Below are 27,660 nucleotides of genomic sequence, written 5' to 3' on the forward strand. Positions count from 1 at the left end.
CGTGTACGGCTGTTGAGAAAGATCATAGAAAGTGATAGTCTTTTAATACTTGTACCAAGAAGATTATAACAACAATAATAAAATAATACTTTAATAATTTATAATTATATTACAATAATAAAATAATACTTTAATAATCTCGAAGCCATTTCACCATAAGATTAATTGTCTAATATATCTTATATACATAGGTGTGAATTATTGATTTGTCATGGTAGTTAAAACAATTTAAGATTTATTTTTTAAAATTAAGGTTTTTTTTTTGCACTAAAATGCAAATATTATTCCCATTACAAAAAAAATTTCTCAATAGCCGTACAAGTTGGCACCTATGCAACTTTTTAAAGACCGTTTGAACCCTGAGAGATAAAGAAGCATGAATGCATTTAGTGACACAATCACACAATATGTCTGTTAATTTTTGCAAAATATAAAGTACTGGTAATAAAAACATCGTATTTCTACCTTTTTAAAGAAAGAAAAATAAACAACCCGTGACTTCCACTATTTATTAGTATCTTAAACATATGTATTTATTTGTTGTTGTAAAAGCTAAGGGTACTTTAAAATTTTTTTTTTAATTGAAAAGAATGGCGTCACAGCGAAAGAAGGTGCTTTTTGATCGTGAAGGTTTTTCTTCCGTATTATTTCCAAACTCAAATATTTATTGATTATTAATTCGTTAATTGATTATTAATTTTTGAAAAATGGTGCTGGAATAAATCAAATGAATATTTATAATTTCGTTGTATCTGGGAGCTCCTGTTATTTTTCCAAAGTGTTTTATTTATGAATCTGTTATTCTTTTAAGTCGAGTTTCTATGAGATATTTCACCATGATTTATTTGTTAAAGTTTACAAAATGTTGTATAAGTTTTAATTGTTTATAAAAACTGGATAATTTATTCTGTCATCAAAAAAGGCAAAAATGAAATATTTTCAGTACCAATCTTTTTTAACAACTATATTTTATGTATAATATATTCCAATTCTCCCTATCACGTGAATCTCAAAGTAATGAAATGTAATAATTAGTTTATTAAGAGAATCTTAAAAACAGTGTAAGGCGAAAGTTCAATATGCATTTCTCAGTTTTATTGCTGGTAATTGATAATTTTAATCAAAACATTGATTTTGATATCGTTTCCCCTCATCAATTAAACATTAATCTGAACATTAAGTAATGTCTTAATTTAAGAGCACTGAAATGGAACACTTTTTATTCATGGAAAAGGAAATAGATATTTGTTTGGTAAGCACTTCATATATGAATTTTAAAGTTGTATTGAATATGTTTCGCTTTTCAGGATTTGGATTGAATGTTGAGTTTAATGGTGCAAAAACCACTAAACTCTATAAGACATACTGGGCCAAATGATATTACTCACTCTAGACAAGCTGATCAAACTGTGCTGTAAGCTAATTCTGAACCCAAAAAGTAGAAGGGTAGACCACTAGGGCACATTGGATAAGGCTATTATTGTTAAGATTACATAGGATTGTAATGGCTAACGAATCTTAATTTAAAATTGTGTATTTTAAAGCTGTGGAAGTTGATATAAGGCAAGAGCTCCTTTTTCATAATTTATTTTAATTTTTTGATCTTCTGAATTAAGTACATCCATCGCTTTAAATGACACTAATTCGATTTATTATTAAATATATAGATATTCTAAATAAAACCCTTTTTTTTGTTGTTGAAAAGTAATTGTAAAAGCACAGCTTGTTTCTATTTAACTTTCGAATTTCATATTGCTCATAACCGGTATTTAAAAGGCGATCCATATAGTGGATGTATGTGTAGTGCTTGCTCGAGAAGTTCTATAGAATTGTCTTTTTTCTTTTTTTTTGTGTGTGTTTTAATTGAAAAGTTTGCTACAAAAAGGAGGTAGCTTCATTCTTAAATTTTTTCTCATTTGCCGTTTTAAAATTCCACAGACGAACCCTTTCTTGCTCTAACCCAGGGATGGTCAAACTTTGTTGGCGGAGGGCAAAAAATCGAAGGTGGGCCAAGTAAAAACTTCTACAATAAAAAACGATATAAAAGTTGTAATTTAATTATTTAATGAGATGAATGAAATTGCGATTTCATTTTTTCATCCATAGCTAATGTGCAAAATGTAAATTGTGCAATTTTTTATTCGAATTACAATTCACCTATATTATATTCCGTACATCTGCTCCTCAAGAAAGATAAACGTTCGTTGGCGAGCCAATCTACAGCTATTCTATAAAGAACTTCAACTTTCAACATTTTACCAATTAAAGCTGTCTGTGCTATCTATTTCCATCTTTTTATGTTTCGTAGAGCAAAAATAGAGAAAGCAAAAATGTCAGCAGTACTTTGTTAAAAGAGAAAGAACAAAAATAACTTTAAACAAATTAGACCAAAAAATGGATGTATAATATATATTGTTTACATTCACCACAGATCGGCAAGTTAAAATTCCATCCGCGGGCCGGATAAAACCTTCCGACTGGCAGCAGTTGGCCCGGCCCGGGGAGGGCGTAGTTTGCCCATCCCTGCTCTAACCTAACGGTGATACCAACTCTTTATTATATCTATCGCTGCATATCTATTTTTTAAACTGAAAATATTGGGGAAATGGAGATATGCAGTTCTTTCAAGCATTAATTTGCGCGCTCACGTATTTATGATCTGCAATGAACCAAAAGTGTTCCGTAGTAACAAGCGCTGCGCAGAATCTACATATGTGAAGGTGCAACATCTCTTTCCCATTTGATTCTTCACATACGTAGTGTCTACGCTGTGCAATTGCTATAGTACAATCTCAGTTGAGGTAAATTTGCGTACATGCGAGAAGCTAGGTGACAGTGCTAAATCTCTCGTATGCCAGCCGTAGCTCCTGTTGTTTCAAGTAAAATAAATATTTAAGTGAGTTATAAATGTGTAAAAATGAAGCGACCTCTTTTTTGCAGAAAACCCTTAATTTAAGAACATGGGAAATTTTCATTCCGAGTTGATTAATGTTAATGTGTAATGTGACTTTCATGAGCTAATTAAATGTCATAAGTTTTTATTTGGTTTCAACAATTTTAAATAATTATTTTTAATAATATATTTAGATAATTATGCAGTTACAAATTTAACTATGAACCTCATTTTTGTAATTTATGATTATTAATGATTAAGTTAAGGCTCTGTTTTATCATCATATTAATGATTTATTTTATAAATTAGGAAACACAATCATGTTTTTAAATTGAAGGAAAAAAATTGAATTAATAATGTCATTGAATAAGCAGTAGATGTTAAAGCATTTGTTATAATAAATTAATTATAAACTTTATACATGCATTTCAAGAATAGTTAAGATCTCTTTAATTTCCATAAATGATTATAATGGATATAATATGGAAATTGGTTTATTTTTGTAAAATTTCGAATTAAATAATTAAAAAGAGGAGGTATTTTAAATATATTTTTTAAGCTTTCTAGCTCTAAAAACATTGTTTTTAAAGGAAATAGTTTATTCAAAACTAAACTTAGCCATTCTTGAAAGAAAAAAAGATTGTTCAATTAAGTGCCATAGCTCTAATTTTGTTGCCTAAACATACATTTCTGGAGTTTTTGAGGCAAAATTGAAAATACGATCATTTTTAAGGCATTGCAAAATTTTAAAAATTTGCTGTTGTTTCCTGCATAGTTATTCTTAATTTAATAATACTAGTATTCGTGTCTGAACTATAAAAAATAGAATTATTTTAACAGCACCTTTAATGAGATTTGTTAACGCTTTCTTCGAATCAGATTATATTTTAAGTTAAGCCAGTTCTGTGTGAAATGAAACATCATCTCAATACCCGTACATTAACAGTAAATTGGGAAAAAAGAATAAGCAATGTGATTCAAATTTAGCAAAAAAATCGATAAAAATGGCGATACGAAATAAATTATTTAAAATGCTTGAAATTATCCAATGAAATCAATATTTTGAATTATAAATCGAATCTTTCTTTTATACCCGGTGATTCAAAACCTCGAGTTAATAGGTTTTATTAAAATGAAAAAATGATGATTCAAACAAACGAATCAATTTGTTGATTCGAATCTCCGATTCAGAACCCAACTTATGTCTTTAATATTACACTGCAGTAATGCACTTATATGATCTAGTCTCGGATTGATTGGTATCATCGAATTAATAGATTATCGTCAGGGTAAAAATGATGCTTCAAACCGATGAATTGATTCGGTGATTCGAAATTAATTCAGAATTCAACTTAAGTCTAATATTGCTCGTCTCGATGTTTAAGAATATTTACATCCAGTTCCAAAGGGACTGAATACAATGGATACGGATATAGTGTTATTTAAATAATTTAAACTTAAAATTTTTTTCTTCGAAATTATGGCTTTTCTTTTCTATCACTTAGAAAGATTAGCTTGAACGATGAATTTAGGAATTAGGATTATGACATTTGACTGTTAAAGTGAAATTTATTAGGTTAATAACGCTTGAATATCTTAAATTTTTTTTTACAAAATTTTTTGAAAAATTAAGGTTTTTCTTATTCATTAATTAATGAGAAAGTTAGTTTGCACAATGAATTTAGAAATTAGGGTTAATGGCACTAAATTAAACTCGATTCTTGTCACCTTATTTTCCAAAAGGAAATTAGAGTTATCAAAATGGTAAATATATTAATGTACAATACTTCTTATTTTCTTATATATTAATATTCAGAACATGACATATGCTCGTTCATATTTGTTGGGAGTGCGAAATGCAACGGTGCTAATTCCCCAAAATCCATTGGTTAACACATATTGCTGAAGTTATAAATTCTCTCAATAATCCTCTGCAGTATCTCTCGTGGAACATTTCTGATGAAACGTTTGGCAACACTTTGATAATTGAAATGGCTGCTCCAGCTATCTAATCACAGAAGAGATGCTTTCTGTCAGAAAAGGCTTCTTTCATGTATCTCGCTGGCACAGCGGTCTTTGTAAACTCGTTCCAACGGATGTTTGGTCTTCTGCAGAGTTTGACTTACAACAATGCTAAAAGACTCATTGTAGGTGTCCTTATTGCACCAATTTTGGCATTCCTGCATTTGAAAGAGGTTTATAAGTTTAGATATTGTCTACCTCGAACAGAAATTACGTTATTGCATTTGCTTTTACCAGTATTTTTGCTTTTAAGCAAGCATGTTTGTTAACAAACTAACACAGAGATTGCACCATTAAGCAACAGTATTCAATCTGTCTTAGTACTTAATTTTATACAATTAACCAACACAAATTCGAAACTTTTGACCACTTTTTTCGATGTTCACATGTGGCTGACACTAGCCACAATTATAAAATATAAACACAAAAAAACCTCAAATTCGTCTTCAAGGAACTGTTTACCTGAATCATTCGATGGTGATGCCAACTGTGTCCGCGTTGGCACGCAAAAACAGCATTGGGAAAAGCATATTTATATTTTTTGAAAGATCATGCAGAGACCTAAAAGACCAAAAAATGGTTGGAACGAGTAGAATTATATCGTGCTAGACAAATATACCGACACATTCTATTTTTGTTTGTGTCTCACACGTACCATTCTTTGAGGTCTTTGACATCTTTCTTTTTTGGTTGTTTAACCATTTTGTTCTGGGTGGGGTCACACTTCAGAACTCCATTCATGTGCTGAGCTGAAGGTGGCTGGGACTGGTAGGGCGCAGTGCCGGCTGGTGGAAAGTGGTATCTTTTCTGGCTTTCATCTACTTTATAGCCATTTGCACCAGGAGAAGCAGCTAGCGTCCAGCTCCTGACCCGATAAACAACAAGAGCGACTATAACAACTACGATCAATACCCCAGCTATGATACCAATGACCATCGCTGTGTTGTCAGCTGCAGATGATGTCTTGATTTTTGGAGGGGGCCTGTTGTTTTCTCGACCAATAGCAGGATCCATCGGAACTGGTACAATGAATGGAACCGGTGGTGCTCTGGAAGATGTTCTGAATGGAGGTCGCGGTGTCTGCTGTGGAATGACGGGATACAATGGCGGAGGCGGCGCTGGACGTTGTTGATGTGTAATCACCACATCATCAGGTATAGGTCTACGATAGAGGGTGGTTGAAAGAATGGTTGGAGGCGTAATAATGATCCTTTGTACGGTGTCGTCATGAGTTGGAGGTGGAAGCATTCTCGGAGGTGAGACGAAATTCTCTAAATTATCCCGATGACTCCCGGTGGTTGTAATAAACGTTGGAGTTGCTGGTGTATTTTGATGGGGAGTGAAATTAACTTCACCCAGTCCGGAACCTCCCTCGATGCAATCTTCTTCGTCATCGCAAGTGGTATCTTCCAGACCTCCTCCCACAGGGTGTCGTGGAGGAATGGAAGATCGACCATGAACATAGCTTGCTCCACCACCCCCTGTTATACTGGGTGTAGTTCGAGGGTATGGTCTTGGAGTAGGTGGTATATACACTGGAGTGATGAGATCATCTCCTGCAAAATAAAAAAAACAAGACTGGTTCAAGTGAAAGAAAAATGTACGAAGTAGATTGCTACAGCACTACATGATTTCAATTAATTTAATTTTTTAAACGAAACATAAAAAATTTGCTTACGGCTCCTGAAGAACAAAATTTTTTAAGAAGTTAATTTAATACAAATTACTCGTTTTTCATTCCTTTTCCGAGAATTATAAAATACTGAATATTCGAAAATAAATGTTCATAGATTAAGAAAATTCAATTAAATCTTTTTTGTCGACTTTTTTTTAAAAAATTATTTCCACAAAAAAATTTAAAAAAATCCGTTACCCCTTTCTGTGAATTTATCCTAATGTTCCTCGGCAGAAGCCACCCATTCCTGTAAGCCTGATCTATCTTTACAATTTATTTAAAGGCATTTGAATTACGCTGAATATTTGAGTAAATTGAGATTCATATTGATGACTGTTAAGTATAACTTTGAAAAGCAAGTGTAAGAAGAATTGAGGGGAAGAAATCCTCTATTGAGGGGAAGAAATTCCGTAATTTGTTTGATCCTATAATAATATCATAAAAGAACTGCACGACAGAAAAAAATAAGGAAGAGACATTGTATGCATCACTTTTCTTTGAGGAAAAATCACATAGTTTGTCTAATACTATTTCAGATTAGAAATGAATTAAAAGTGAGGTATAATATAGTAATTAACGGTCACGCGCCAGTTTGGAGTGTTCAAATCATAATTCTTTTGACTTGAGAAAAATGGAAAAACTTGAAATACACGCAAGTTATCAAGCAAATAAATACATTACCAATATGATAGTCACAATAGTTATGCTGATGAGTAATGCTATATTGCGTGTGTATTTTTACTGTATTATTCCTATGGTGTACATGTCGCTTGATTCCTACCCTTCCACTTTTCTGATTTGCCATTTTCAGCCACCGTAACTCTCCTCTGCTACCGTGGTTTTTTATGTTTTGTAATTCACCTTTATTTCTTTTTTCGCTGGCAATCTAATGTTTTCTTTTTTCATATCTATTATGCTTTTTTTATTCACGTCTGATGGGTCTTGAGAATGGGCACCTTTTTTTCGAACGTTCGAAGCCTGTCAACCTTTATAATTTCTGAAGCTAATGAAGTTTTTATATTTTCAAGTATAATAAGTTAGTATAGTTTGTGTACTAATGGAAAAGGTAATAGTTTGACATACGTGTTTTACCTGGTGTAGATTCTGCTTCTCCGCAATCATCTTCGTCATCCCAGCAGCCAGAACCACCACCTCCTGAGTAGACCAAATCATCACCTTCATAATTTGGAGAGGCTCCTGCATGCTGCAGAGTGCAAAAAAGAATTATTATTCATAATTTTCTAGTAGACTACATTTAAACAACAGAAACTCTTTGATGTTTAATAAAACGACAATTACTTAAAACTTCCAATATTTTTTTTTTTTTTTTTAAATGATTGAAACATGTTTACTTTTTTCTGTTTTGTTTGGGTTCATTGGCAAGAACATTTTTATTTTGTTTTTTGAATTTTCTAAGCAGTTTGTTGTAAAAATATTTACTCTTAGAATCCCTGTCAAAAGTATAGCGAGGAAAAGTATACACATAAAGAATCGCAAATTAATATGCAAGAGAGGGAAAAAGAAAGATACTATTGAAATTTCAGAACCAAAACTGAGAAAGATTGGACTGAAAAAAAAAAATCAAAATCTGTTTGTTTGAGTTGAACGGCGTTTATTTGAAACACCCCAATGTTTCATCAGGTTAAACCAAACAGATTTTGATAGTTTTCCTCGCATTTTTTTCATGAGTGATTCGACATCTTCCTACAGCGTTCTTGTATGCTCATAGTTTTTTTAAAATTTATTTCTTGAAAAAGCTTCTGAAAATATATGTTAAAGATGAACATTACAGAACACCTTGTATTGAAAGTCAGCCCACATTCATATAGCAGCTATGCTAGATGTGATCAGATTCCACATGTTTTCAAAGTTTTATAGTATCATAAGATAATGAGATTAGGTGCATTAAAAGTTTGAACATAACATAGTGAGAGCAGTTTGAAAATGAAGCAGCATCAATTAAGTGTATTGTTAATCGCTTTGCCTTCTGAGCGGCTCTTTCATGAGCTTGAATTAAAAAGAGTTTTTGAGTTGTTTCAGAGTCATTCTTAAGTGTACATTTAAGGCAGAACTTGAATGGAACCATTGATGTGCAGTCTTTAATATTTTTGAGTTAATATGGAAAACATCTCTACAATACAAGAATGTCATAATGCTTTTTGATTTGCAGCTATCTTAATTTGTTGGTGTATGCGTGGTGTACTCTAATTTGAGTACATAATGAAGAAGCAGAAAAACCATTTTTTTTTTAAAGTTTTCATTCTTTTTTTATTTTATCTTCAGACATAAGAGAACGACACCTCAAAAAATTACAATTTTACTGAATTGAGTTTTTCTAAAAATATGATTTTCGTAAATATGATGAATGGCTAGACGAAATTTGCCGAAAATGAAGATCTTAGGGTGGTCACGGCTACCTTCCGTGACATCCCATCCCATCCCTAAGAAGATAATCTCTTCGTTATGATATAGGTAAAGAGAGTCATGTCAATTCTTCAAATTATCATCATTGGGAACGGTCTTACTCTTGTTCCCATAGCAACAGACTTATAGTCTAGAGGAGTTCTCGTGAAAGCTGGACTATACGTACTTCACGCTTGCGCACTCCGGGTTTAGTGGAAGGACCAAACTGGACAGAGTAGTGATTAGTGAAAGTTAAGTTACTATCAAGTAGAACTTTGCAGATACAATATATTTAAAAAAAATAATTACGAATAGAACTTTATTTAAATGCGTGCCAGTGTGAGACCATACCTGTTGCATTTGATGGTGGTCTTGCGGCACTGATCTCTGTTGAAGACTTAGAGGTAAGGACATTAGTAACTCTACATCTCCTTGCACTGATATCCGGGGGTCATCCTCTGCAGCCATATCCAGTATTCGATCACCATTGACCACTAGACCTGATATGATACCTTGGAAAGGTCTTTCTATGCCACCTCTTAGGGGATTCTTTTTTCCACCTACTTGAATTGTTGAATGGCTGTTGAAGACTGTCAGCTGACGCCCTATATAAATGAAATAAATTCTAATTCAGCTCAAAATTGTCCAAACAGTTTATAGGTCAACGTAAAATTTAGTTTCATTGGATATATCATGATGTACAGCGTGTTGTTATTAACACCTTTAATATATATTTTTAGAATCTTTGTTAAAAATAAAGACAAAAACTATGACCATTAGCTGTCAATATTTAAAAAATAAATAAATAAAAAGACAATCGAAATTTATGAAATAATGACTGAGAAAGGCAGAACTGAAATGATCCAAACCTGCATGTTTATCAGTCGAACCAACTGGTTTTAATGTTTTCATTCTGCCCTTTTCACTAGTAATTCGACACATCTCGATAGCGTGTTTTGTTTTTTCCTCGAGTAGATACTAATTTGCAACCCCAAATGCCTATGTTTTTTTTTTACTCTCTTTTTAACAAAAAATTTAAAAATAACATATATGGATTATGGAGCGCTATGTATACAAAGAGAAGCGTGGGGCAAAGTTTTAATGGCAGGTAAAAAATCATACTCTATTTTTGCACACCTTATATGATTGGTTTTATAGGTTACACAAAAGTTTCAACTGCAAAAATCAGTAAAAAAAATTTGCTTCCTTGAAATTATGGAACTTTTTTTAACCAGGCATTTAATGTAATGTTCTCGGTGGTATTAGAGCCAGAATACTTCCACGGATGGTTGAGGAGTGTGGTACGGAGAGGGAAAGGTACCTTTTTTTAACGTTAGCAAATTTTATTCCGTAATGAGTGATACTGGGTTTGAAAAATGTTGATTTAAAACTAATTTAAACCAACGCGAAATAATTAATTAATAATGTACACGAAAATGTATAGAAAACCCCAGAAAATGTTGTCGTGGTTGTGTGTGGGGCCTCCCTGGCCGAGTAGTCTCAGTGATCCAACAAACACTCTACAGCGTGATGGTAGCGGGTTTGAATCCCCTCCCCCCAACTCCAGATGTATCTTTGTGTTGTCCTTCTTTAATTTTTTGTACTTGATGTTCAAGTTTACTAGGGTTAAGCCGTAATTTATAAAGAGCACACAATTCTGTATATGTATGTGTGATAATAAATAAATAAATAGAATGACGGACGGGGTCAAGTACTGACGAAACTTAAAAATATTGATAGTTATTTTAATGCTTTTGCTCTTTTCTTTCCTAAAAAAATTCTATAACAAAATTTTTTATAAAAAATCTTTAGAAAAAATCGTAAAAGTTGGTAGCTGTGGGTCTTGTAATCTACAGCGACGTTTACAATCAAACCAATTATATATTAAACGAGTAAATTTCGACACAATTTTTTCTTCTTCCAGCAATGGAAATTATCAAAATGAGGTTCATTATTGCTTCACAAAGAATCTTTCATTATCCATTGTACAAGCTGCACAGCTGAATACTTTTATCGAAGTAACATCACCTTCTAGCTCTATTTTTCTTTATTGTAATCATAATAAATAGGTTTGGGTATTTTCCAGATTGCTTTTAAAGTATATATTTTATATTAATTTTGTAGCAAAATCAAATCAATATATTTTAATAACATACTATTCGATTATGCTGATATTATAGTCCTAATAATCGTAAATTAAGTAAAATGATTACTTGAATTGATTGCAGACTAAATATTGATTTATATCTTGAATTTGATAATCAGATGATTACTTACCTGGTGGTTGTTTAACTCTCACATTATGGTCATCTACTTGAATGGTCGAATTCGGCCCTGAGCGTGTAAAACGGACCACGTGATACTGTCCATCATTTACATGAACACTGTGTTCCCCAATAGGATGGTCTTCAGTTCCCATATTATAAACCATAAATATGTTTCCATCTACCTGTGGACAGGAGTTAAATTAGGAATAAGATTGAATATTTCGTTGCGAAAGTTGAATATTTTCTGAAGAAAAAAAATAAATTTTTAGCTACTTAGACTTAGGAAAGAACTAGACTTCTATTAGTTTATTTTTTAACTAGATGTCAGTACTCATTAAACATATATTTGGGATTAACCCAAAAATGAACACATGCAGGGTTTGGACAAAAATATGGATGTACTTCTAACTTTAGAAAGAATTCGCTTGAGAAAACTGATGGAACAATTTAAAAAATTATGCTTGAAGCTTTTAGAAATAGTGTTCTTTTTACCCATGCAAAATTTATGTCGACCAAAATGATCGCATGAAAATAAAAAAAGTTTAGTTCTTCTTTTAGTACCACTATAATAATATATTTTTTATTTTAATATAAAAATTTCAGTTCGTTGAAATAAATTAAATTTATGAACGAAAATTATTCTACTTCCACAGAATTCTGCTGTGGATAAAAATAAAGAAAATTGTTATATTATTAATACCACTATAATAAATTTTTTTTATTATTAGTAATATAAAAATTTTAGATTAATGAAATAAACCCAATAATTCAACGTAAAATTTTTCTATTTCTACAGAATTCTTCTGTGGATTTTATTTTTCTAAATTTATATAACTTCCAGTACATGACTACTCTAATTTAGATGAATCGGTTAGTGTCAATTCGCGCCTATTGCCTATATTCAGCATCTATCGAATGATTTCATAATTGTTCAGTTAACACGTTCACGCCGGGTGCTGCGCCTGAAAGCGGGACGGAAAAGAGAAAATACTAGAAGAAGAACTATTTCAATATTTGATAATATTCGGGAGGAGTTAATCTATTCTCAACAATAACAATTCACTATAAGGAATTTTTTTCACTGAAAAGAAGCAATTCAATATAAAAATTGCATCCGTTAAAAACAATTGGTAGTTATGGATTTTTATTATTCCCGGAAAAAAACTAAAAAATGAAATTTATTTGTTACCAGTTTTTACTCCGATGAGCCGCCTGATGAGACAATCTAGCGTGACCCACCGGTGGATCACCCTGGCGTGAACGTGTTAAACAAAAGGTTATTTTACTTCATCTCCTTATTTTGGTCGATCTCTATTTTGCATTGGTGAAAATGACATCTAAAAGCTTTAATCTAATTTAAAAAGCTTTAATTTAACTTTTTTTCTTTTAAAACCTTTAATCACGATCTTTTAAAATGTTCCAACATTTTGGCCACGTAAATTTTTTCCAACACAATTCCAGCGAAAAGAACGAGTGTTTACTTAGAGTTAATATAGAAGTGCTTCCATATTTTTGTCCAACCCCTGTACATGTACATACATTTAGTTTTATATAATTTTTAGGATTAGGGCACTTTTTTGATCGTTTTCTTCAAAACTATGCAACCATAAAGAGCAGGGCCTGGTTATCGCCTTGGCCCAATAGACAGGGTTAGTCCTACGTCATCAACGATGTCACTAGCTCTCCACGTTCCAAACTTTGTTTTGAACGGAGCAAACAATATGGCGTTTCTCATGTAGTTAAAAGTGGGACAACTAAATCTTTGAATCTATTAATATAGAGTCGAATTTAACCACTGAAATGGCAAGAAAAAGTGTTGCATATATTAATATTATGTTAATCTCTTTTTATGATATTAATTGGAGTAGCTTATTAATTGTAAATGATTATGAAAACTTTTTGTATATATGATTGAGAGAATTTGTATTTAATATTTACCATATAAATTGTATTTATAATCTGGAAATCGGAAATTTGTGAATTTTATTATTTGGAAAAAGTTATTTCTAATTTATGTTTAATTTTTCTTAAAATATGTATATTATATTAAATCAATTTTTTTTATAATATTGAGACAACTTATTAATTGTAAATAATTATGAGAATTTTAAAACAAATTAAAAAGTTATGTAAGAAGCATGAATAAAGTCAGATAAATTAGTGAAAATTATAAAGCATTTTAGATACACGTTTTTAAAATAGCTCAAATTAATTGGTAAATTTACTAAAATGATAGGAAGAAAAAAAAAAAAAAAATTATATAAACAAAAGAGTTGACAGGTCTTAAAACATATTTACAACCAAATTATGAAATAAATATGGATGACTTGAATGTTACGTTCACTGCAACAAATAGAATATTACTATGAAGGTAATTTAAAAAATTTTGATTTAGACTGTCAAATGCAAATTTTATTCTATAAAAAGTGATAACAGTAACATTTGCCAAAATAAAAGCTGTATAACTAAATATGCATACATACATTAAAGAATTAAGTTTCTAAATTAAAAAATTTCTTAAAAATTTGAATTATATTTATTTGAAATGCATGCGAAATTAATATTATTAAATAAGTAAAATTTAAACACCTATGTGAATACATAGATTAATAAATATGAATGTTAAATAAAAGTTTATGTATGGGATAAGTATGTTTTAAAGAATTCTAAAAAAATTCATGTTGCACTTTCTTATCGAATAAAATAGGAATCTGAGATTTTAAGATAAATTCATATATAACACCTAAAAAAAATTGTTCCTCTCACATTTTAAAATGAAAATTAGAAATTTAAAATTCTAAAATAATTTAGCTATTCTATATATTAAAATTCTGGAAACTATACATAGTATTGACCCTTTTAACATAACACTACACTTTAACATAGCACTACACTAGTTACGTTAAGAAATAATCTAATATTAATTATTTAATAATAAGGTATCTTAATTTTTTCAAAAAATTAATGCATAAAACTACTGTTAAAAACTGATAAATACAAACAAGAAAAAATCTCAAGTCAAAATAAATCTGAGTTTAAACTAAAACTCTGTGCAGATTTAACTATATGTATACATATTAAATAAGTTAGTTACATAATTTATTCCTATTTAATAGTTAAAAACTAAAGCTTATGAGAATTAGCAGCAATAATCAGAAAATCTTAAGCAAACAAAGTTTACAATAACTACAAATTTAATCATCAGGTATAATTTAATAAACAGACATTAGTATTGATAAATACAATCTAATTATAGATTAAAAATTCATTTCTGAACGTTTTAAAACAATGCATGCCTTTCCATAACTAAAGAAAAAAATTAGATGTAGGTTAAGAATATGTAACAAATTCTAAATAAAATAAGACATTATTATAAACATGAAACAAGAGTTAAAAATAGTACTGACGCTTAAATTTTTATAGATCAAAATTAAAGATAACCATTTTGAAACTTTTTTTATAGCATTTAATGCACTTAACTCATAAAATCTACTGAATATCCCATATTATGAAAACTACATAAATTAGGAATATGTCCCTTAGAAGCGCTATATAAATTTATTTATTTCAATAATAAACTAAAAATCTTGCCGTCTTAAATTCACATAGGAAATGCCATTGAAATGGTTCGTTCGAAAAAATGTTTGGAACGCGTTTGGAAGGAGGCGGGGTGAAATACTGTCCCTGTCTATAGGCATGGGCCTAGGGCCCGCCATTTTTGAGGGGCCTTTAAAATTAGTAAAAAGTCTAATGGAAGGTGGTATAGCTTTGTGTTACTTTAAGTACTAAATGAAAAATAATTACAGCTTACAATAAAAGTATTATTCAATTGTTAGTGGTCACCAAACTAATTTTATTTTGACATAACATTGTTTTGTTGTTATATATTTTCCTTTAATTTATAGATTCGTAAACTTCATCTTAGAATAATAATCTTTAATTACCTGCTTTCAAAATTTCTTAGAATGTTTATCTTGAATTATGTTGTTCAATAGATTCTTTTATATTGTTAGAACTAATTACTCAAAATATTATGTAAACTTCAGTAATTTAATTTCAAAATCTTTTTTAAGGGGCCCGGAGAATTCGGTAGGCCTTGGGCCTGAATTTGTCTTGATCGGTCCCTGATTAAGAGGTTAATAATATTAAAGGTTTACATTGTCAAATAGTTCTTGCTTACAATCGTGAAATAAAATGTTATATCGCTACTTATCTACAGACCAAAGTGCGGTTTTTCGACAGAAAGTGTTAAAAACGGCAGATACTTAATAGTTTTGAAGTGTGAAAATTAAAACGGATGAACTTCTATCTAAATTCAGAGAACACCAAACAATTACTAATTCTTCTAAAAAATAATGGGAAGTTTTTTCTAAAAGTCCCTTCCTTCAATCATCTGCTTGAATACTTGTGAAGCGAAATATTTTAAGGATCTAAATTATTATTTCTAATATATTTGTAATTATGCGTGTAAAAATTTTGTCACTAAGAAAAAAAAAAAAAAAAAAAAAAAAAAAAAAAAAAAAAAAAAANAAAAAAAAAAAAAGAAAAAAGACATGCCATAAAGAAGAAATATTTCTTTCCCTAAGCCTACCTTCTGGCTGATTAATTTCTAGATGAATCGCTGTCTTTTCTTTGTCACTTTTTTTTCCATGGTCTCTCCATTCTTAATCTATTTATTCAAACTTTGTCATAAAACAATTATCTCTGGACAGGTGTAAGTAATTACGTTATATGCTCTGTTTAACTTAATTATAGTTTACCAGATGCAGCATTTGCGCTTCATGAAAAATTTGAGTTTGTCATAACATTAAACATGTGTCCAATTTTGAAAATATCGTGCGTAACTTTAATTATAACCATCAGCCGTTGTCAAAAAAAATTGATTGTTTAATAGCATTATTAATAAAATAGTTGTTAAATAGCTTAATTATCAGAGTGTTAAACATACTTAATTAAATGGCTTGATTAGAATCGCATTTTCTGTAAATAGTTAAATTAAACTAAAGTTAAGTTAAACTAGTCTAATTCAGCAAATTTCTGTTTACTTAATTTTTACATACGAAGGCTCCATGAAGTAGATTGATCATGGAGTCACACATGAAGTATTCAAATCATGTCTAGTCACTTTATTCAACCCTGCCCAGTGTCCTTTTAAAAAGATGACTCCTTTTTAACAAAAAGAAAAAAATGGAAATACGAGTGTATAATTATAAAGTATTATTCTATATAAACAAGGGAATTCTGTCCACCAAAATATCTTAATAATATAAATATTTATATTCGTATCTCAACAGTGTATTTTTAAAGTTAAAGTGGTAGGTGACAAAAAGAAATAACCACTTGGTACAAGTCAATACCGACAGTCACTTTTATCACATAAGTGTTCATGCACAACCCACTATCTAAAACCAGCGCTCTCTATGCTTATTCTGAAAAAGGCACAAAACGTTCATTTGGAGAAAAGTCACAGTTTTGTGAAAATGAAAAGCATTTGTGGTTTAATTTTTTAAAATTTGTGAACTTACCCCAATGCTGCATTGTCTGAGCTCATAAAAATTTGCAAAAATTGAGAATAAGGTAGTGATTTTGATAATTTTCATCTAGGTGGGAAAATGTCGCCAAATTGGATATATTAAAAACGTTTAATGACTTTTAAAATATTTAAATTATTTGTCCGTTCTTAAGCCCGGATAATTTTTCACCCCAAGATGGTATATATACGAGGCGCATCCAGAAAGTAAGTTTAATTTATAAAAAGAAAGAACTCACACTTTCAGAATCATATTTATTGGCAACAAGTACACGAATGTTTAAGCTATTTTCCAACATAGCCACCACCAGAATTGAGACACTTGTCGTATCGTGGGATCAACTTTTGTATCCCTCTGTCATAGAACTCTGCCGTCTGTGAATGGAACCAGTGTGTGACAGATGTCTACCGTTACTGTGACCGTTACTGCGAAACACTGCGGAAATTGTGACTTGCCATTCAAAACAAGAGTCATGGAATGTTTACTGCAGGTGTTGTGCTCCTCCATGACACTGCTTGTCCACATACGGCATGGCGTATAGCAGCTGTTCTGACGGAATTTGGCTGGGAGTTGCTTGATCATCCACCCTTCAGCCCTAATATTGCTCCCAGTGATTTTCACGTCTTCTTGCACCTCAAGAAATTCCTGTCCTCCGGTGAGCGTTTTGGCAGCGACGAAGAACTGAAGACGTCTGTCACACGTTGGTTCTATTCACAGGCGGCAGAGTTCTACGACAGAAGGATACAAAAGTTGATCCCACGATACGACAAGTGTCTCAATTCTGGTGGTGGCTATGTTGAAAAATAGCTGAGACATTGTTGTACTTGTTGCCAATAAATATGTTCCTGAAAGTGCGAGTTCGTTTTTTTTTATAAATTAGGGAGACTTACTTTCTGGATGCGCCTCGTAGTTTAAAATTATAGCGCTTTGCTTCAAGTGTGCAAGGCACTAAAACTGTAACCTTTACAGTTTTAGTGCCTTGCACACTTGAAGTAAAGCGCCATAATTTTAAACTATATATGTTTCTTGACGAAATTATTTTAAACTATGTTATTTTCCTTGACGAAAGAGCTTGAAAAACCATGTTAAACGCGTTGTGATAATATCTTAAAGCTCACATTTCAAGAACATGTCCTTTTCGCTAAAGCCCATTTTTAGCTTTGTCAACGTTTTCAATTACACATTATGAGCTACGTCAAAAGCGCATTTCAAGAATATGTCATTTTCCTCCAAAGCTCATTTTTAACTATATCCATATTTTAAAGCACACATTTCATGAATATATCTTTAAACGCATATTTTGAGTTCTGTTAGTTTCTTTCAAAAATGCATTTTAAGTATAAGTAAAGTGACGTTAAAGAAGAAGAAGAATAGATAGGACTTACTATCTCCAACTCCATGTAGTCGTTAGAAGTACCGCTATCTATTCTTACTAGGACACCATTATCAGCCATTGTGATGAATCCAAGAGCAACTAGATCTGCTTTGGTATCAGGCATTTTGTCCGGGGGGAAAGCAAAAGTTATAAGTCCCGTTCCTGGACCAAATTCGTACGAAATGCTCTCTGAATCAAATATGAAAAGAAAAAAAATTAGCTGAAAAATTGAAATAACATAGTACTATAACTTTACCATTATGTAGAAATTCACAATTTTATGAAAGTTGATCAATTCAATATAATTAATTATATTATCCATCTACACATATAATACACAACCATTCATCACTCAATGAATAAAAAAAACAACATAAAATTACGAAAAACAAAAAAAAGTATAAATTTGTTTTTCTTTACCATCATTACAAATGGGCCCCGAGAAAGATGTCATGTCACAGTCACAGGCATAACTGTTCCACATTTGTACGCACACTCCGTGATTGGCACAAGCTGTATGGCTGCACTTTGTTATGGGACCTAATTTTGGGGGGGAAAAAGAAAGAGATATTAAATAATTCATTTACATTTCATATGTATGAATGAAATTATATTTATCATAACAAAGAAAGAACAGTTTGATTTTTATAAACAAATTTATATTTGTTATGTGTAAATAACATCGTGTTAATTAATTGAAGGCTTTGCGTAGAATCGAACCAGGGTTCCCACAGGCGTAGGAAAATAATAGTGGTAGTCAGTTTTCGTTAACCTCTTCGATATGAGAGTTTTAAATTTTTTACCTTTACGATTTTGAAATCGTTCACAACTAGTATGGTTAAAAACACCACAAATACAAAACTATGCACTTTTTTGAAAACCATTTACAACTCGCATGGTTTCAAAACCGTAAAAGAGAATTTTAACTGAACATTAGAGATATAGTTTAAAAGCTGTATGATGAAGCCATCTATGCGTGAATGAGAGTATCGTATTCTAACAGCCCAGGGACACAAATCAGGACACTGGAAACTCTTCATGCGTTGAAGGGAATGGAAGAAATATTGTGGTGTCAACGATTGGACTCGAACCCCCGTTCTATCGATCATGAGATTGACAGATAAGCCCTCTGAGCTATAATATGTACCCATCTACCAAGAACTAAGTGATTTCATTAGGTGGGTCTAGTTAGTGCAATGAAATTCTAGTTGCTTAACCGTATTAAGTGAAAGCAGTTAATAGACAGTTTTTCTCACAGTTAACAGTTTGAATACCATCTTATTTATGGTAATTTGACTGTTTTGTTTGAATATGGTAAAATAACAATTAAATAAATTGTTATTTAACCATATTCTCCAAGAAAAGTTACATAGTGTCTGACTTAAGGCATTTATAGGTTCAGGGTCCTCACAAGTTTTAGAAAAATTTAATATTTATTGCGAAAATGAGTCAAACCATTTCATAGATTTCTGGCCACCACTACGTGTTATTTTGTAAAGAAATAGCTGTGTGAAAACTCTGTTCTACGAGTCCTCTGAGTGGTATTTTTAACACATTGCTGACCGGTCACGAGTTAACTGGTGTTTTCGTTAGCAGTGATCTCGTGGTGACTATTTTAAAAAGTGGGCGAAATTTTCCTTACTTTTCCAGTTTTACTATTTAATTCTATACCAATTCATTATAACTTTACGAAACCCGATATATTTGCAAAACTTGTGGTGTACCAGCTGATTGTTAACTTTTTATCATACGGCATTAAAAATTAAATTTTTTTAAAGTTTATTTAAATTGTTTTATTTCCATATCCGCTTTCAAAACAATAGCCGGACACATGAGGTAATTTTCAGAAATTTGTCGGTCAGCAATGTGTTAAAATAAGGAAATTCTTACTAGCGTTAACATGGATTTTCTACAAATTATAACAGAGCCGCGATAGCTCAGGGAATAGAGCGTTCGCCTTTCAATGAGGCGAACCGGGTTCGAATCCCAGTCGATACGAATTCCGCATTCGGCTTGCACCGACCACAGTACTGACGTGAAATATCCTCAGCGGTAGACGGATCATGGGTTAGAGTCCCCTTACCGTCAGGCTAACCGTGCTAACCGTGGAAGATTCTCGTGGTCTTCCTCTCCATGTAGCGCAAATGCGGGTTAGCTCCTTCAAGAAGTCCTCCTCGAAGGCAAATTTCTCCCACTACTTGATCCAGGAGTTCCCTTGTCTTCTGGATTGGGTTCAAAATTACAAGGCTACGGAGTTGAACATTAGTACTCGTAAACCCATAAAATTAGGTCGGCTTTTCAACGACGGTTATAAAATAAAATAAAACTGTTACATTTCACGAAGAACTCTGCGTGTCGTAATTGCAGTCAATACCGTACCTGCACATCCTTTTGAGACTAAAGTTGACGGTATGAGCGCGTCTCTGATAAGGTCACCAGTTTCTCCATTTAGGTCCAAGGAAGCTAGACAGCCCTGGAAACCTTGCCTGGAATGCAGGAGCCTTGGTAGAGTGGAATACATTGATCTTCGAACGCCACCAACGTACAACAGTCCCTGAAGATCTAGATGAGTATTTGGTCCTGGGCTGTTCACCTGCAAAGATGGAGTTAATTCATAATTATGAATTATAGATTGGAAATGAAAAATAATTTCATATTGCGAGGCTAGTGAAGTGTATGTTGCTTTATAGTGCATACGTCGTAGGCAAATTAATAACAGTGGGGAATAACTTTTTCCTTTTTGTTTTCTGTTGCACGAGATTTTTTTTAAACAGATTTTAGATACTTTTAATGACTTCAAGTCTAACGTTTCCAGGCAAACAAATTGGCTTTAATGTCTTTCATTTCATCGTCCTCATTAATGATTCACATATTTCAGTAGTGTTTTTGTCTCGTTCTTCTTTAAATATTAATTTGCGGCTTTTAATGAGCATACTCTTTTCTAAACTTTATTTTTGATACGAGTTCGAAAAATATCCAGTATGGGTCGGGATTACGGTCTATCTGACGTATTTGCAAGTGTTTTAATTAATTTTTCTTGTTTTTACATGTCTTCCGACAGAAGTTGGCTTACATAAAATCTGGTTAATCTTTTACGTGATCTGGGAAGCCTACTTTAACAACGTTTTTCAAAGCACTTTCACCAAAAACAAATAAATAAATAAAATAAAATAGAATGAAATAAATAAACAAAAGTGAACAGTTTAAGTGCCTTACAGTTGAGGCAAAGCTGTAAGTTTAAATAAACTATTTTTACCTTAAGGAATAATCTGGGCTTAAGAACGGACACATAACTTAAATATTAAAAAAAAAATTATTGAACTATTTTTTTAAAAAATTGCCAATTTGGCGAGGTTTTTCCACCTAGATGAAAATTATCAATACCAACACATAATTCTCAATTCTTGCAAGTTTTTATGATTCTACATTACGCAATGTTAAAGTAATTTTTCAAAAAAAAAAAAAAAAAAAAAAAAAAAAAAAAAAAAAAAAAAAAAAAAANAAAAAAAAAAAAAGCATAATTTCTTGCTACAACAGCTCTTTGGAAAAACAGGCTTAATAACGCTGCGTGGAAGCCCTTCGCTTCTAGAAGGTTAGTGACAGTTCTGAAATAATTTGAATTCTTTCCCTTGTTGAATGATCAAACTCTTTAACCCCTTCCTTCTCGCTCCTGTGAAAATGACGGGGTGAGGTTTCGCCCTCTATTTCTCGTTCCCGTGATTGACGGGCTGGAGTGTTCAGTAGTAACGAGGCAATAAGAATAAAACTAATTCATTTCTTTTGCCTGGAAAACATTTTATTTCTCATTTTACACACCAGATGGCAGTACCAGGATATTTTTAAGGTAACTGTAGATAGTTAGTTTATTTTAAACTAGATGCCAGCACTAATCAAATACGTAATACAAAGACAAAAGTCAAAAAATAGGCACTTTTATGACAATTTCCTTGAAAATTAACCGATCGTTAAGGGGTTAAATCTTACCTTCGTAATCATGTCGTCAACCATGAGGGTATGCTGGTTAAGTGATGGTCTTCCAATGGTGACAGCATGCCACTGATTATCGTTCAATGTTGTCTTCGTGTTTGATCTCACTCCACGTGGTCCATCACCCAAATTGAAAACGTAATGCAAGTGCCCATCAATAAGCTCCACCGCAATAAAGTCCTGTCCTTTACCCGCATTGTACAGTATGAGACCATTCGGTTCCATGGTTTTGAATTGGAAATAGAGATTCAACGTAGAATAAGCTCTCAATTGTGGCAAGCCGAGGAACGTAAACTTAGACTTGAACGTGACGGGGTGATGTACTATATTTTCTTTCTTTCCAAATTTTGCAGTAACCTATAAAACATTTATTTCATGTAAGTTTAACACATAAAATTTTTATACATTACGTTAAAATTTGTTTACAAAAAACATAAATAAGTATGTGCATAGTTGGCGTAGTCCCTCTCATTAATTAAAAATCTCAAGAAGGGAGTACTTAAATATTTAAGATAAATTAAAAGTTCATCAATAAGAATTTCCAAAAAATTATTAATATCACATTAATATTAAATATTAGATAAATTTGAGAACATTGTCCTAAAAGTTAAAGCTCAAATAAATAAGAAAAATATAGTGCTTATGGATGAAATAAAATCGTTGCTAATTTAAACCGACAAAACAGCGTTTTTACTACACACAAATTTAGAACAGCATTTTTTTCATGTTGCTTATTTGGAATAGCGTTTTTTTCTTAATTTATATTTAGAACAGCGTTTTTCGTACTTACAGTTTTAGAACAATGTATTTCTTATTCACAGATTTAGAACTGGATTCTTTCTTCTTGAAGAAATAGCGTTTCTTTTGCTTGCATATTTGTAGCAGCGTTTTTTTTTCTTGCTGATTTTGAACAGAGTTTTTTTTCTTTTTGCAGTAGAACAGCGTCATTTCGATTCACAAACACGTTTTTCCTTCAATTGTCATATGATTTACTCGAAAATTTAGCTTAATTGTGCTTGCAATTCACTTACACATACTGATGTTTTTAAAATTATAACTACAGTTTGATTATTTAAACGTAAAACTCTGACTTTTGTAAGGCATTTTCTGCACATTGTGTCACCATTTTTTATCATACCATTTGTCACATAACTGAAGCTACAAAGGGTCATCTTCAAAGGGTCAATTTTCCTTCCTTGTTGTAAATTGTTTTTAATTCTACTACATCTCTATAATTCTCTCCTTCACTCAAGATGGGGCTTCCTTATAGAACCAGAACAATTGCATAATTGTTTTGATTGCATGGTTGCCAACTTTGAACCCTTTTGGGGCAATTTCTTTTAGTGGTAGTTAAGATTATTCTTTAGTGTATTTTTCTTTGTTATATAAATTTGATTTAAATTTATTTTCCACACCATTACATATACATGACTTAAAAGTTCATATCAAACCTTACTTTTTTCCAGTTTTCTCGCGATGAAGCTTTTACAACGTTGACAAAATTGTCAAAAGATTCTGATAGTTTTTTAATTGCAAGGTACGTAGCATTTCTAAAAATTGCTTAAAGGTGCTTATTTTCGATTTTTGTTTTTTTAAAAGCCCTTAAAGGTGCTTTTTTCATGGATGTTTTTAAGAAGTGTTTAGTTTTCCCTTTTAAGAAATGGGATATTTTTCTTTACCATGTTGATTTTCGCCACAAATTATGCAAAAATACATTGTCCTATTCAATGTTTTCACAATTAATTCAACCCCAATCTATTTCGGCGTACCACCGGTCTGTAGTGTATGAAAGCACCATTTGTTTTACATGATTGATGAAATACTTGCGGGTCCGCACTTGCGTATACTGAGCTGGATTCAGTGGTATGGATTTTTGACTCTCATGTGCAACCCAGCTGCATTTTGAAAGAGATTCTCAATCTGAGACTTCATTTTCCGCCCTCTGTAATAGAATCGAAAAATCTCTCGAATTTTTGCTGATTACGGGGACCAACTAAACATTGCCAAATTTTTTCTCTATTAGTGATAGAAAATTTCATTTCTCTTGTTAATTTCATCGTTTGTGACGCGCCATCGTCTTTGTTACCGTAAATAAAACTGGATAAAACCATCAATTGTCTAAAACTTGCCAACCCTGTCTAATTATGATATTTTTCAAAGTGTGTAAAAATATTTTTTGAGTGCTTGAAAAGTGCTTATTTTTTGTTGAAAAATTTGCCTACGCTCCCTGAATTGTGTACCACTCGACAAAATATTTTTCAAAATTCGTTGAAGTTGGCAGCCCTGTGTGTGACATAAGTTTTATTATTTTTTTTCATTATTTTACTTTACAACTAAAACGTATTGTTTAGAAGTTAGGTAGTTACCTTATCTTCGGAGTCAGATTCACAATAGTACAGTTAAGGAATTAAGTAAAAAAAAATCTCATATAAGATATGTAAATTTTATGTTTAACATTGGTGGTAGAAAAACGAAGACAATTGGATAATGTGTAAACATTTTTTTGTATATTAAATTGGACATAAATTGGACAGTAAATTAATGCTGAAAGGGAGTATAAAAATTAAAACTATAGAAAGAAACTATATAAATTTTTACAAGAAACTATAAAAATTTTTTAGTTGCTTTTTTTAAAAAACTTTTTAGAATTTTTGATTAATATGACAGACACGTCATAACACTTTCCCCTACCTTAAAATGAGAAATTTGTCCACTATGGGCCATGTCAAGATAATGTTTTCTATTGAATATCAGATGTTGCAAATGTCCAACGAAGTTCGGCATGTCTGGTACAGGTTTCGCATGTTCTGGGTGAACCGATCCAACATGGAGTGTCTGGATCTCCAAAGTCATCGATTCCACTTCCCCTAAATCTGGAATAAAACAATAAAAGTTGAGAGAAGTATTTTATATAAAAGGAACCCATCGAAATAAATATTAATTTCTATTTCATGAAATCTCACCATAGCTCTTGGAATCTGAATCCAGATGGACATCCATTTTGTGACCTCTTCTGCGGATATGAACTGTGTGCCATGTATCGTCATTCAGACTCTGACCCAAGTCAATTACCTGTAAGAAAGAGTATCGTTTAATTATAACAACAATTAATCTCGTGGAAACCTTATTTTTACCTATTCATTTTATTTTTATCCACTTACTTATCACTGTTATTTTTCACACTTTTTTTATTGTTATTATTATTATTAAGGAAAAGTGCTTAAGCAATGTTGTCTTCTTCTTAAACCATTCCTTGCGCAGAATGATGAAAAAAATACTTTTAGAAAAGATGATGATGACATAGAAATGATGTAAAAAAATACCGTTGAAAAAAGGAAGGAGAAAAAGAAGAAAAATAATTATTATTTAAGAAAATTGCTTAAGAAATGCTGTCTTCTTCTTAAACCATTCCTTGCGCAGATTGATGAAAAAAATACCGTTAGAAAAAGGGATGAAGATTTAGAAATAATGTAAAAATATACCTTAAAAAATAAAGGCGAAGAAGAAGAAAATATGGAAGAAAAAGAATTATTATTTAAGAAAAATGCTTAAGAAATGTTTTCTTTTCCTTGCGTAGAATTATGAAAGAAATACAGTTAGAAAAAGAGGATGATGACTTAGAAATTATGTAAAAAATACCTTTTTTTTTTTAAAAAAAAAAAAAAAAAAAAAAAAAAAAAGAAGAAGAAGAAAAAGGAAGGAAAAAATTATTATTTAAGAAAATTGCTTAAGAAATGTTGTCTTTTTCTCAAAGAATGTCGTCTTTCTCTTAATGTTGCCTTTTTTGCTTAGCGTGAAACAATTTTTCTACACTTTATTAAATAACATCTGATTCGTTTTTAAAGTTTTTAATAATTTACTTAATAATCATTGAAATGCTCTGAATGTAATAAATTCTATTTTTTTTTCTCTTTTTAAACATGAAATACAAACTAAAAGTCCAAAACACAAAATGCGGCATTCATTTTGCACTTTTATCCATAATGAATCATTGAAAATAAATAAGACGCAGATTATGAAATATTATTAAGGATATCAATATGAAATTATAATAAAGAGCAAATTTCTTGAAATTTAAAAAATTATTAAATTTTTCAAACGATATCTTACTTCTTCTTTGGCAGGTTTTCGACTTACTTTTAAAGTTTCAGTATTGGAATATAGATGGCAGTACCCATCCATATACTGGATATTACTGAAGAAAAGTTTTTATTAAGGTGAATAAATGTTTCGATAAAAAATTCTTTATCTTCAGTTGAAATTGTAAATTAAATCAAAGAATTCTTAATTGAGGGTGAATAAGCATTTTTATATCGATGAATAGTCATACAAAGAGGGGAATATTTTTTGAATAGGTAGATAGGTTTAAAAAGTTACAGAAGTTTATGAAGAAAGTATTGGCATCGTGTGTGGTATGTTTATTAATTACTTCAATTTTGCGCGTAAACACGAAAACTTTTTGTTCTGTTTTCAAGCGACCGGTGTTTAAATGTTCGAAACATTTATGTTAAGTTTTTAGCATCAAGAAATTTTGTAGTGATTATTTTCAATTTTATAATGAAAAATTACGTTGAAGTTGGAAGAAAAGGGTAAGTAAAAAATTACTATCACAGTTTGGATTATTGTATAAATATGAAAATTGAAATAAAAAAGTGTACAATTTTTTTTTATAGTTTTAGTTTGTTAAATGCTTCGCGGATTTATTTGAAACAGTTTAGAAATGCATTATATTGTCTATTTTTTTTTCTTCACGAATTTCATTGTCAAATAAACCTTTAAAAAGAAGTATTTATGAGTAGAATATTCTAATTATAAAAATTAATAGTTAGATGATTAATAAAAAAAAAGTCTTCAATTTTATACTATAAATTTATTTATTACTTTGAAGACTATTTTTTTTCCTTTAGACATTTCTAATTTTTGCATTAAGTTTACTTTATTCAAATTATTGTTTTATTTTGAATTTTTTTTCTTCGCTATGTTCATGAGTCTGTTTTCTACAATTTTGTAATTTTTCTTTATCTACTGATTTTAAATGCAGTTTATTATAGTAAAACTCAAGATTTACCCCTCCATTACTAGTAAATCTTAAGTTTTACTAGTAATGAGATAAATAACAAAATACGTGATTTGGAATAAAGTGATGTACGTGTTATATTCCGACAATGATACGAATCACGTAATTTAGTCTAAAATATATTAGCGGAATTATTTTTATTCATTATAATGTATTGTTGCATACATATACATTTTTATAGTTTTTTTATGATTAACGTTTGCTCACTTCGATTTGATTTGTAATGCTTGTTGGCATATGCCGATTCTTAGAAAGTTATTTCGTAATTTCTAGATTATGATATTCTTTTTAACGTATGATACTGATATCAGTAAGTTTTTCTCTCTCGTTAGTTTAGTAGTTTAGTTGTAACTTATGATTTAATTAAATACATGCATACATACATATATATACGCATACATATATTCGGTATCAGATATAGATTCAGATG

At 31.0% G+C, this 27,660-nt stretch overlaps 2 protein-coding genes across 3 annotated transcripts in view; one reads left to right on the forward strand and one right to left on the reverse strand.

Moving 5' to 3' along the window:
* Window positions 1-4,378: 4,378 nt before the first annotated feature.
* Window positions 4,379-27,660, reverse strand: part of LOC107438212 (neurexin 1) — a 275,422-nt gene continuing 252,140 nt past the window's right edge. Inside the window, exons 12-21 of one of the 2 annotated variants that reach the window (XM_071185922.1) lie at window positions 25,117-25,225; window positions 24,845-25,026; window positions 22,151-22,510; window positions 20,546-20,759; window positions 18,587-18,706; window positions 18,177-18,355; window positions 11,271-11,442; window positions 9,345-9,598; window positions 7,683-7,794; window positions 4,379-6,471 (exon numbers count right to left, since the gene is read on the reverse strand). In XM_071185922.1, coding sequence (XP_071042023.1) covers window positions 5,561-6,471; window positions 7,683-7,794; window positions 9,345-9,598; window positions 11,271-11,442; window positions 18,177-18,355; window positions 18,587-18,706; window positions 20,546-20,759; window positions 22,151-22,510; window positions 24,845-25,026; window positions 25,117-25,225 — 2,613 coding nt within the window. In that variant the 3' untranslated portion in view covers window positions 4,379-5,560. Of the gene's footprint in view, window positions 6,472-7,673; window positions 7,795-9,344; window positions 9,599-11,270; window positions 11,443-18,176; window positions 18,356-18,586; window positions 18,707-20,545; window positions 20,760-22,150; window positions 22,511-24,844; window positions 25,027-25,116; window positions 25,226-27,660 lie in introns of both variants that reach the window. The other variant, XM_071185921.1, reaches the window with a different exon arrangement.
* Window positions 26,351-27,660, forward strand: part of LOC107438228 (uncharacterized) — a 9,558-nt gene continuing 8,248 nt past the window's right edge. The window contains exon 1 of the mRNA XM_016050460.3: window positions 26,351-26,742. Coding sequence (XP_015905946.1) covers window positions 26,711-26,742 — 32 coding nt within the window. The 5' untranslated portion in view covers window positions 26,351-26,710. The remainder of the gene's footprint in view (window positions 26,743-27,660) is intronic.

This window comes from Parasteatoda tepidariorum, chromosome 9, assembly GCF_043381705.1.
Source record: "Parasteatoda tepidariorum isolate YZ-2023 chromosome 9, CAS_Ptep_4.0, whole genome shotgun sequence".
Taxonomy (NCBI): Eukaryota; Metazoa; Arthropoda; class Arachnida; order Araneae; family Theridiidae; genus Parasteatoda; species Parasteatoda tepidariorum.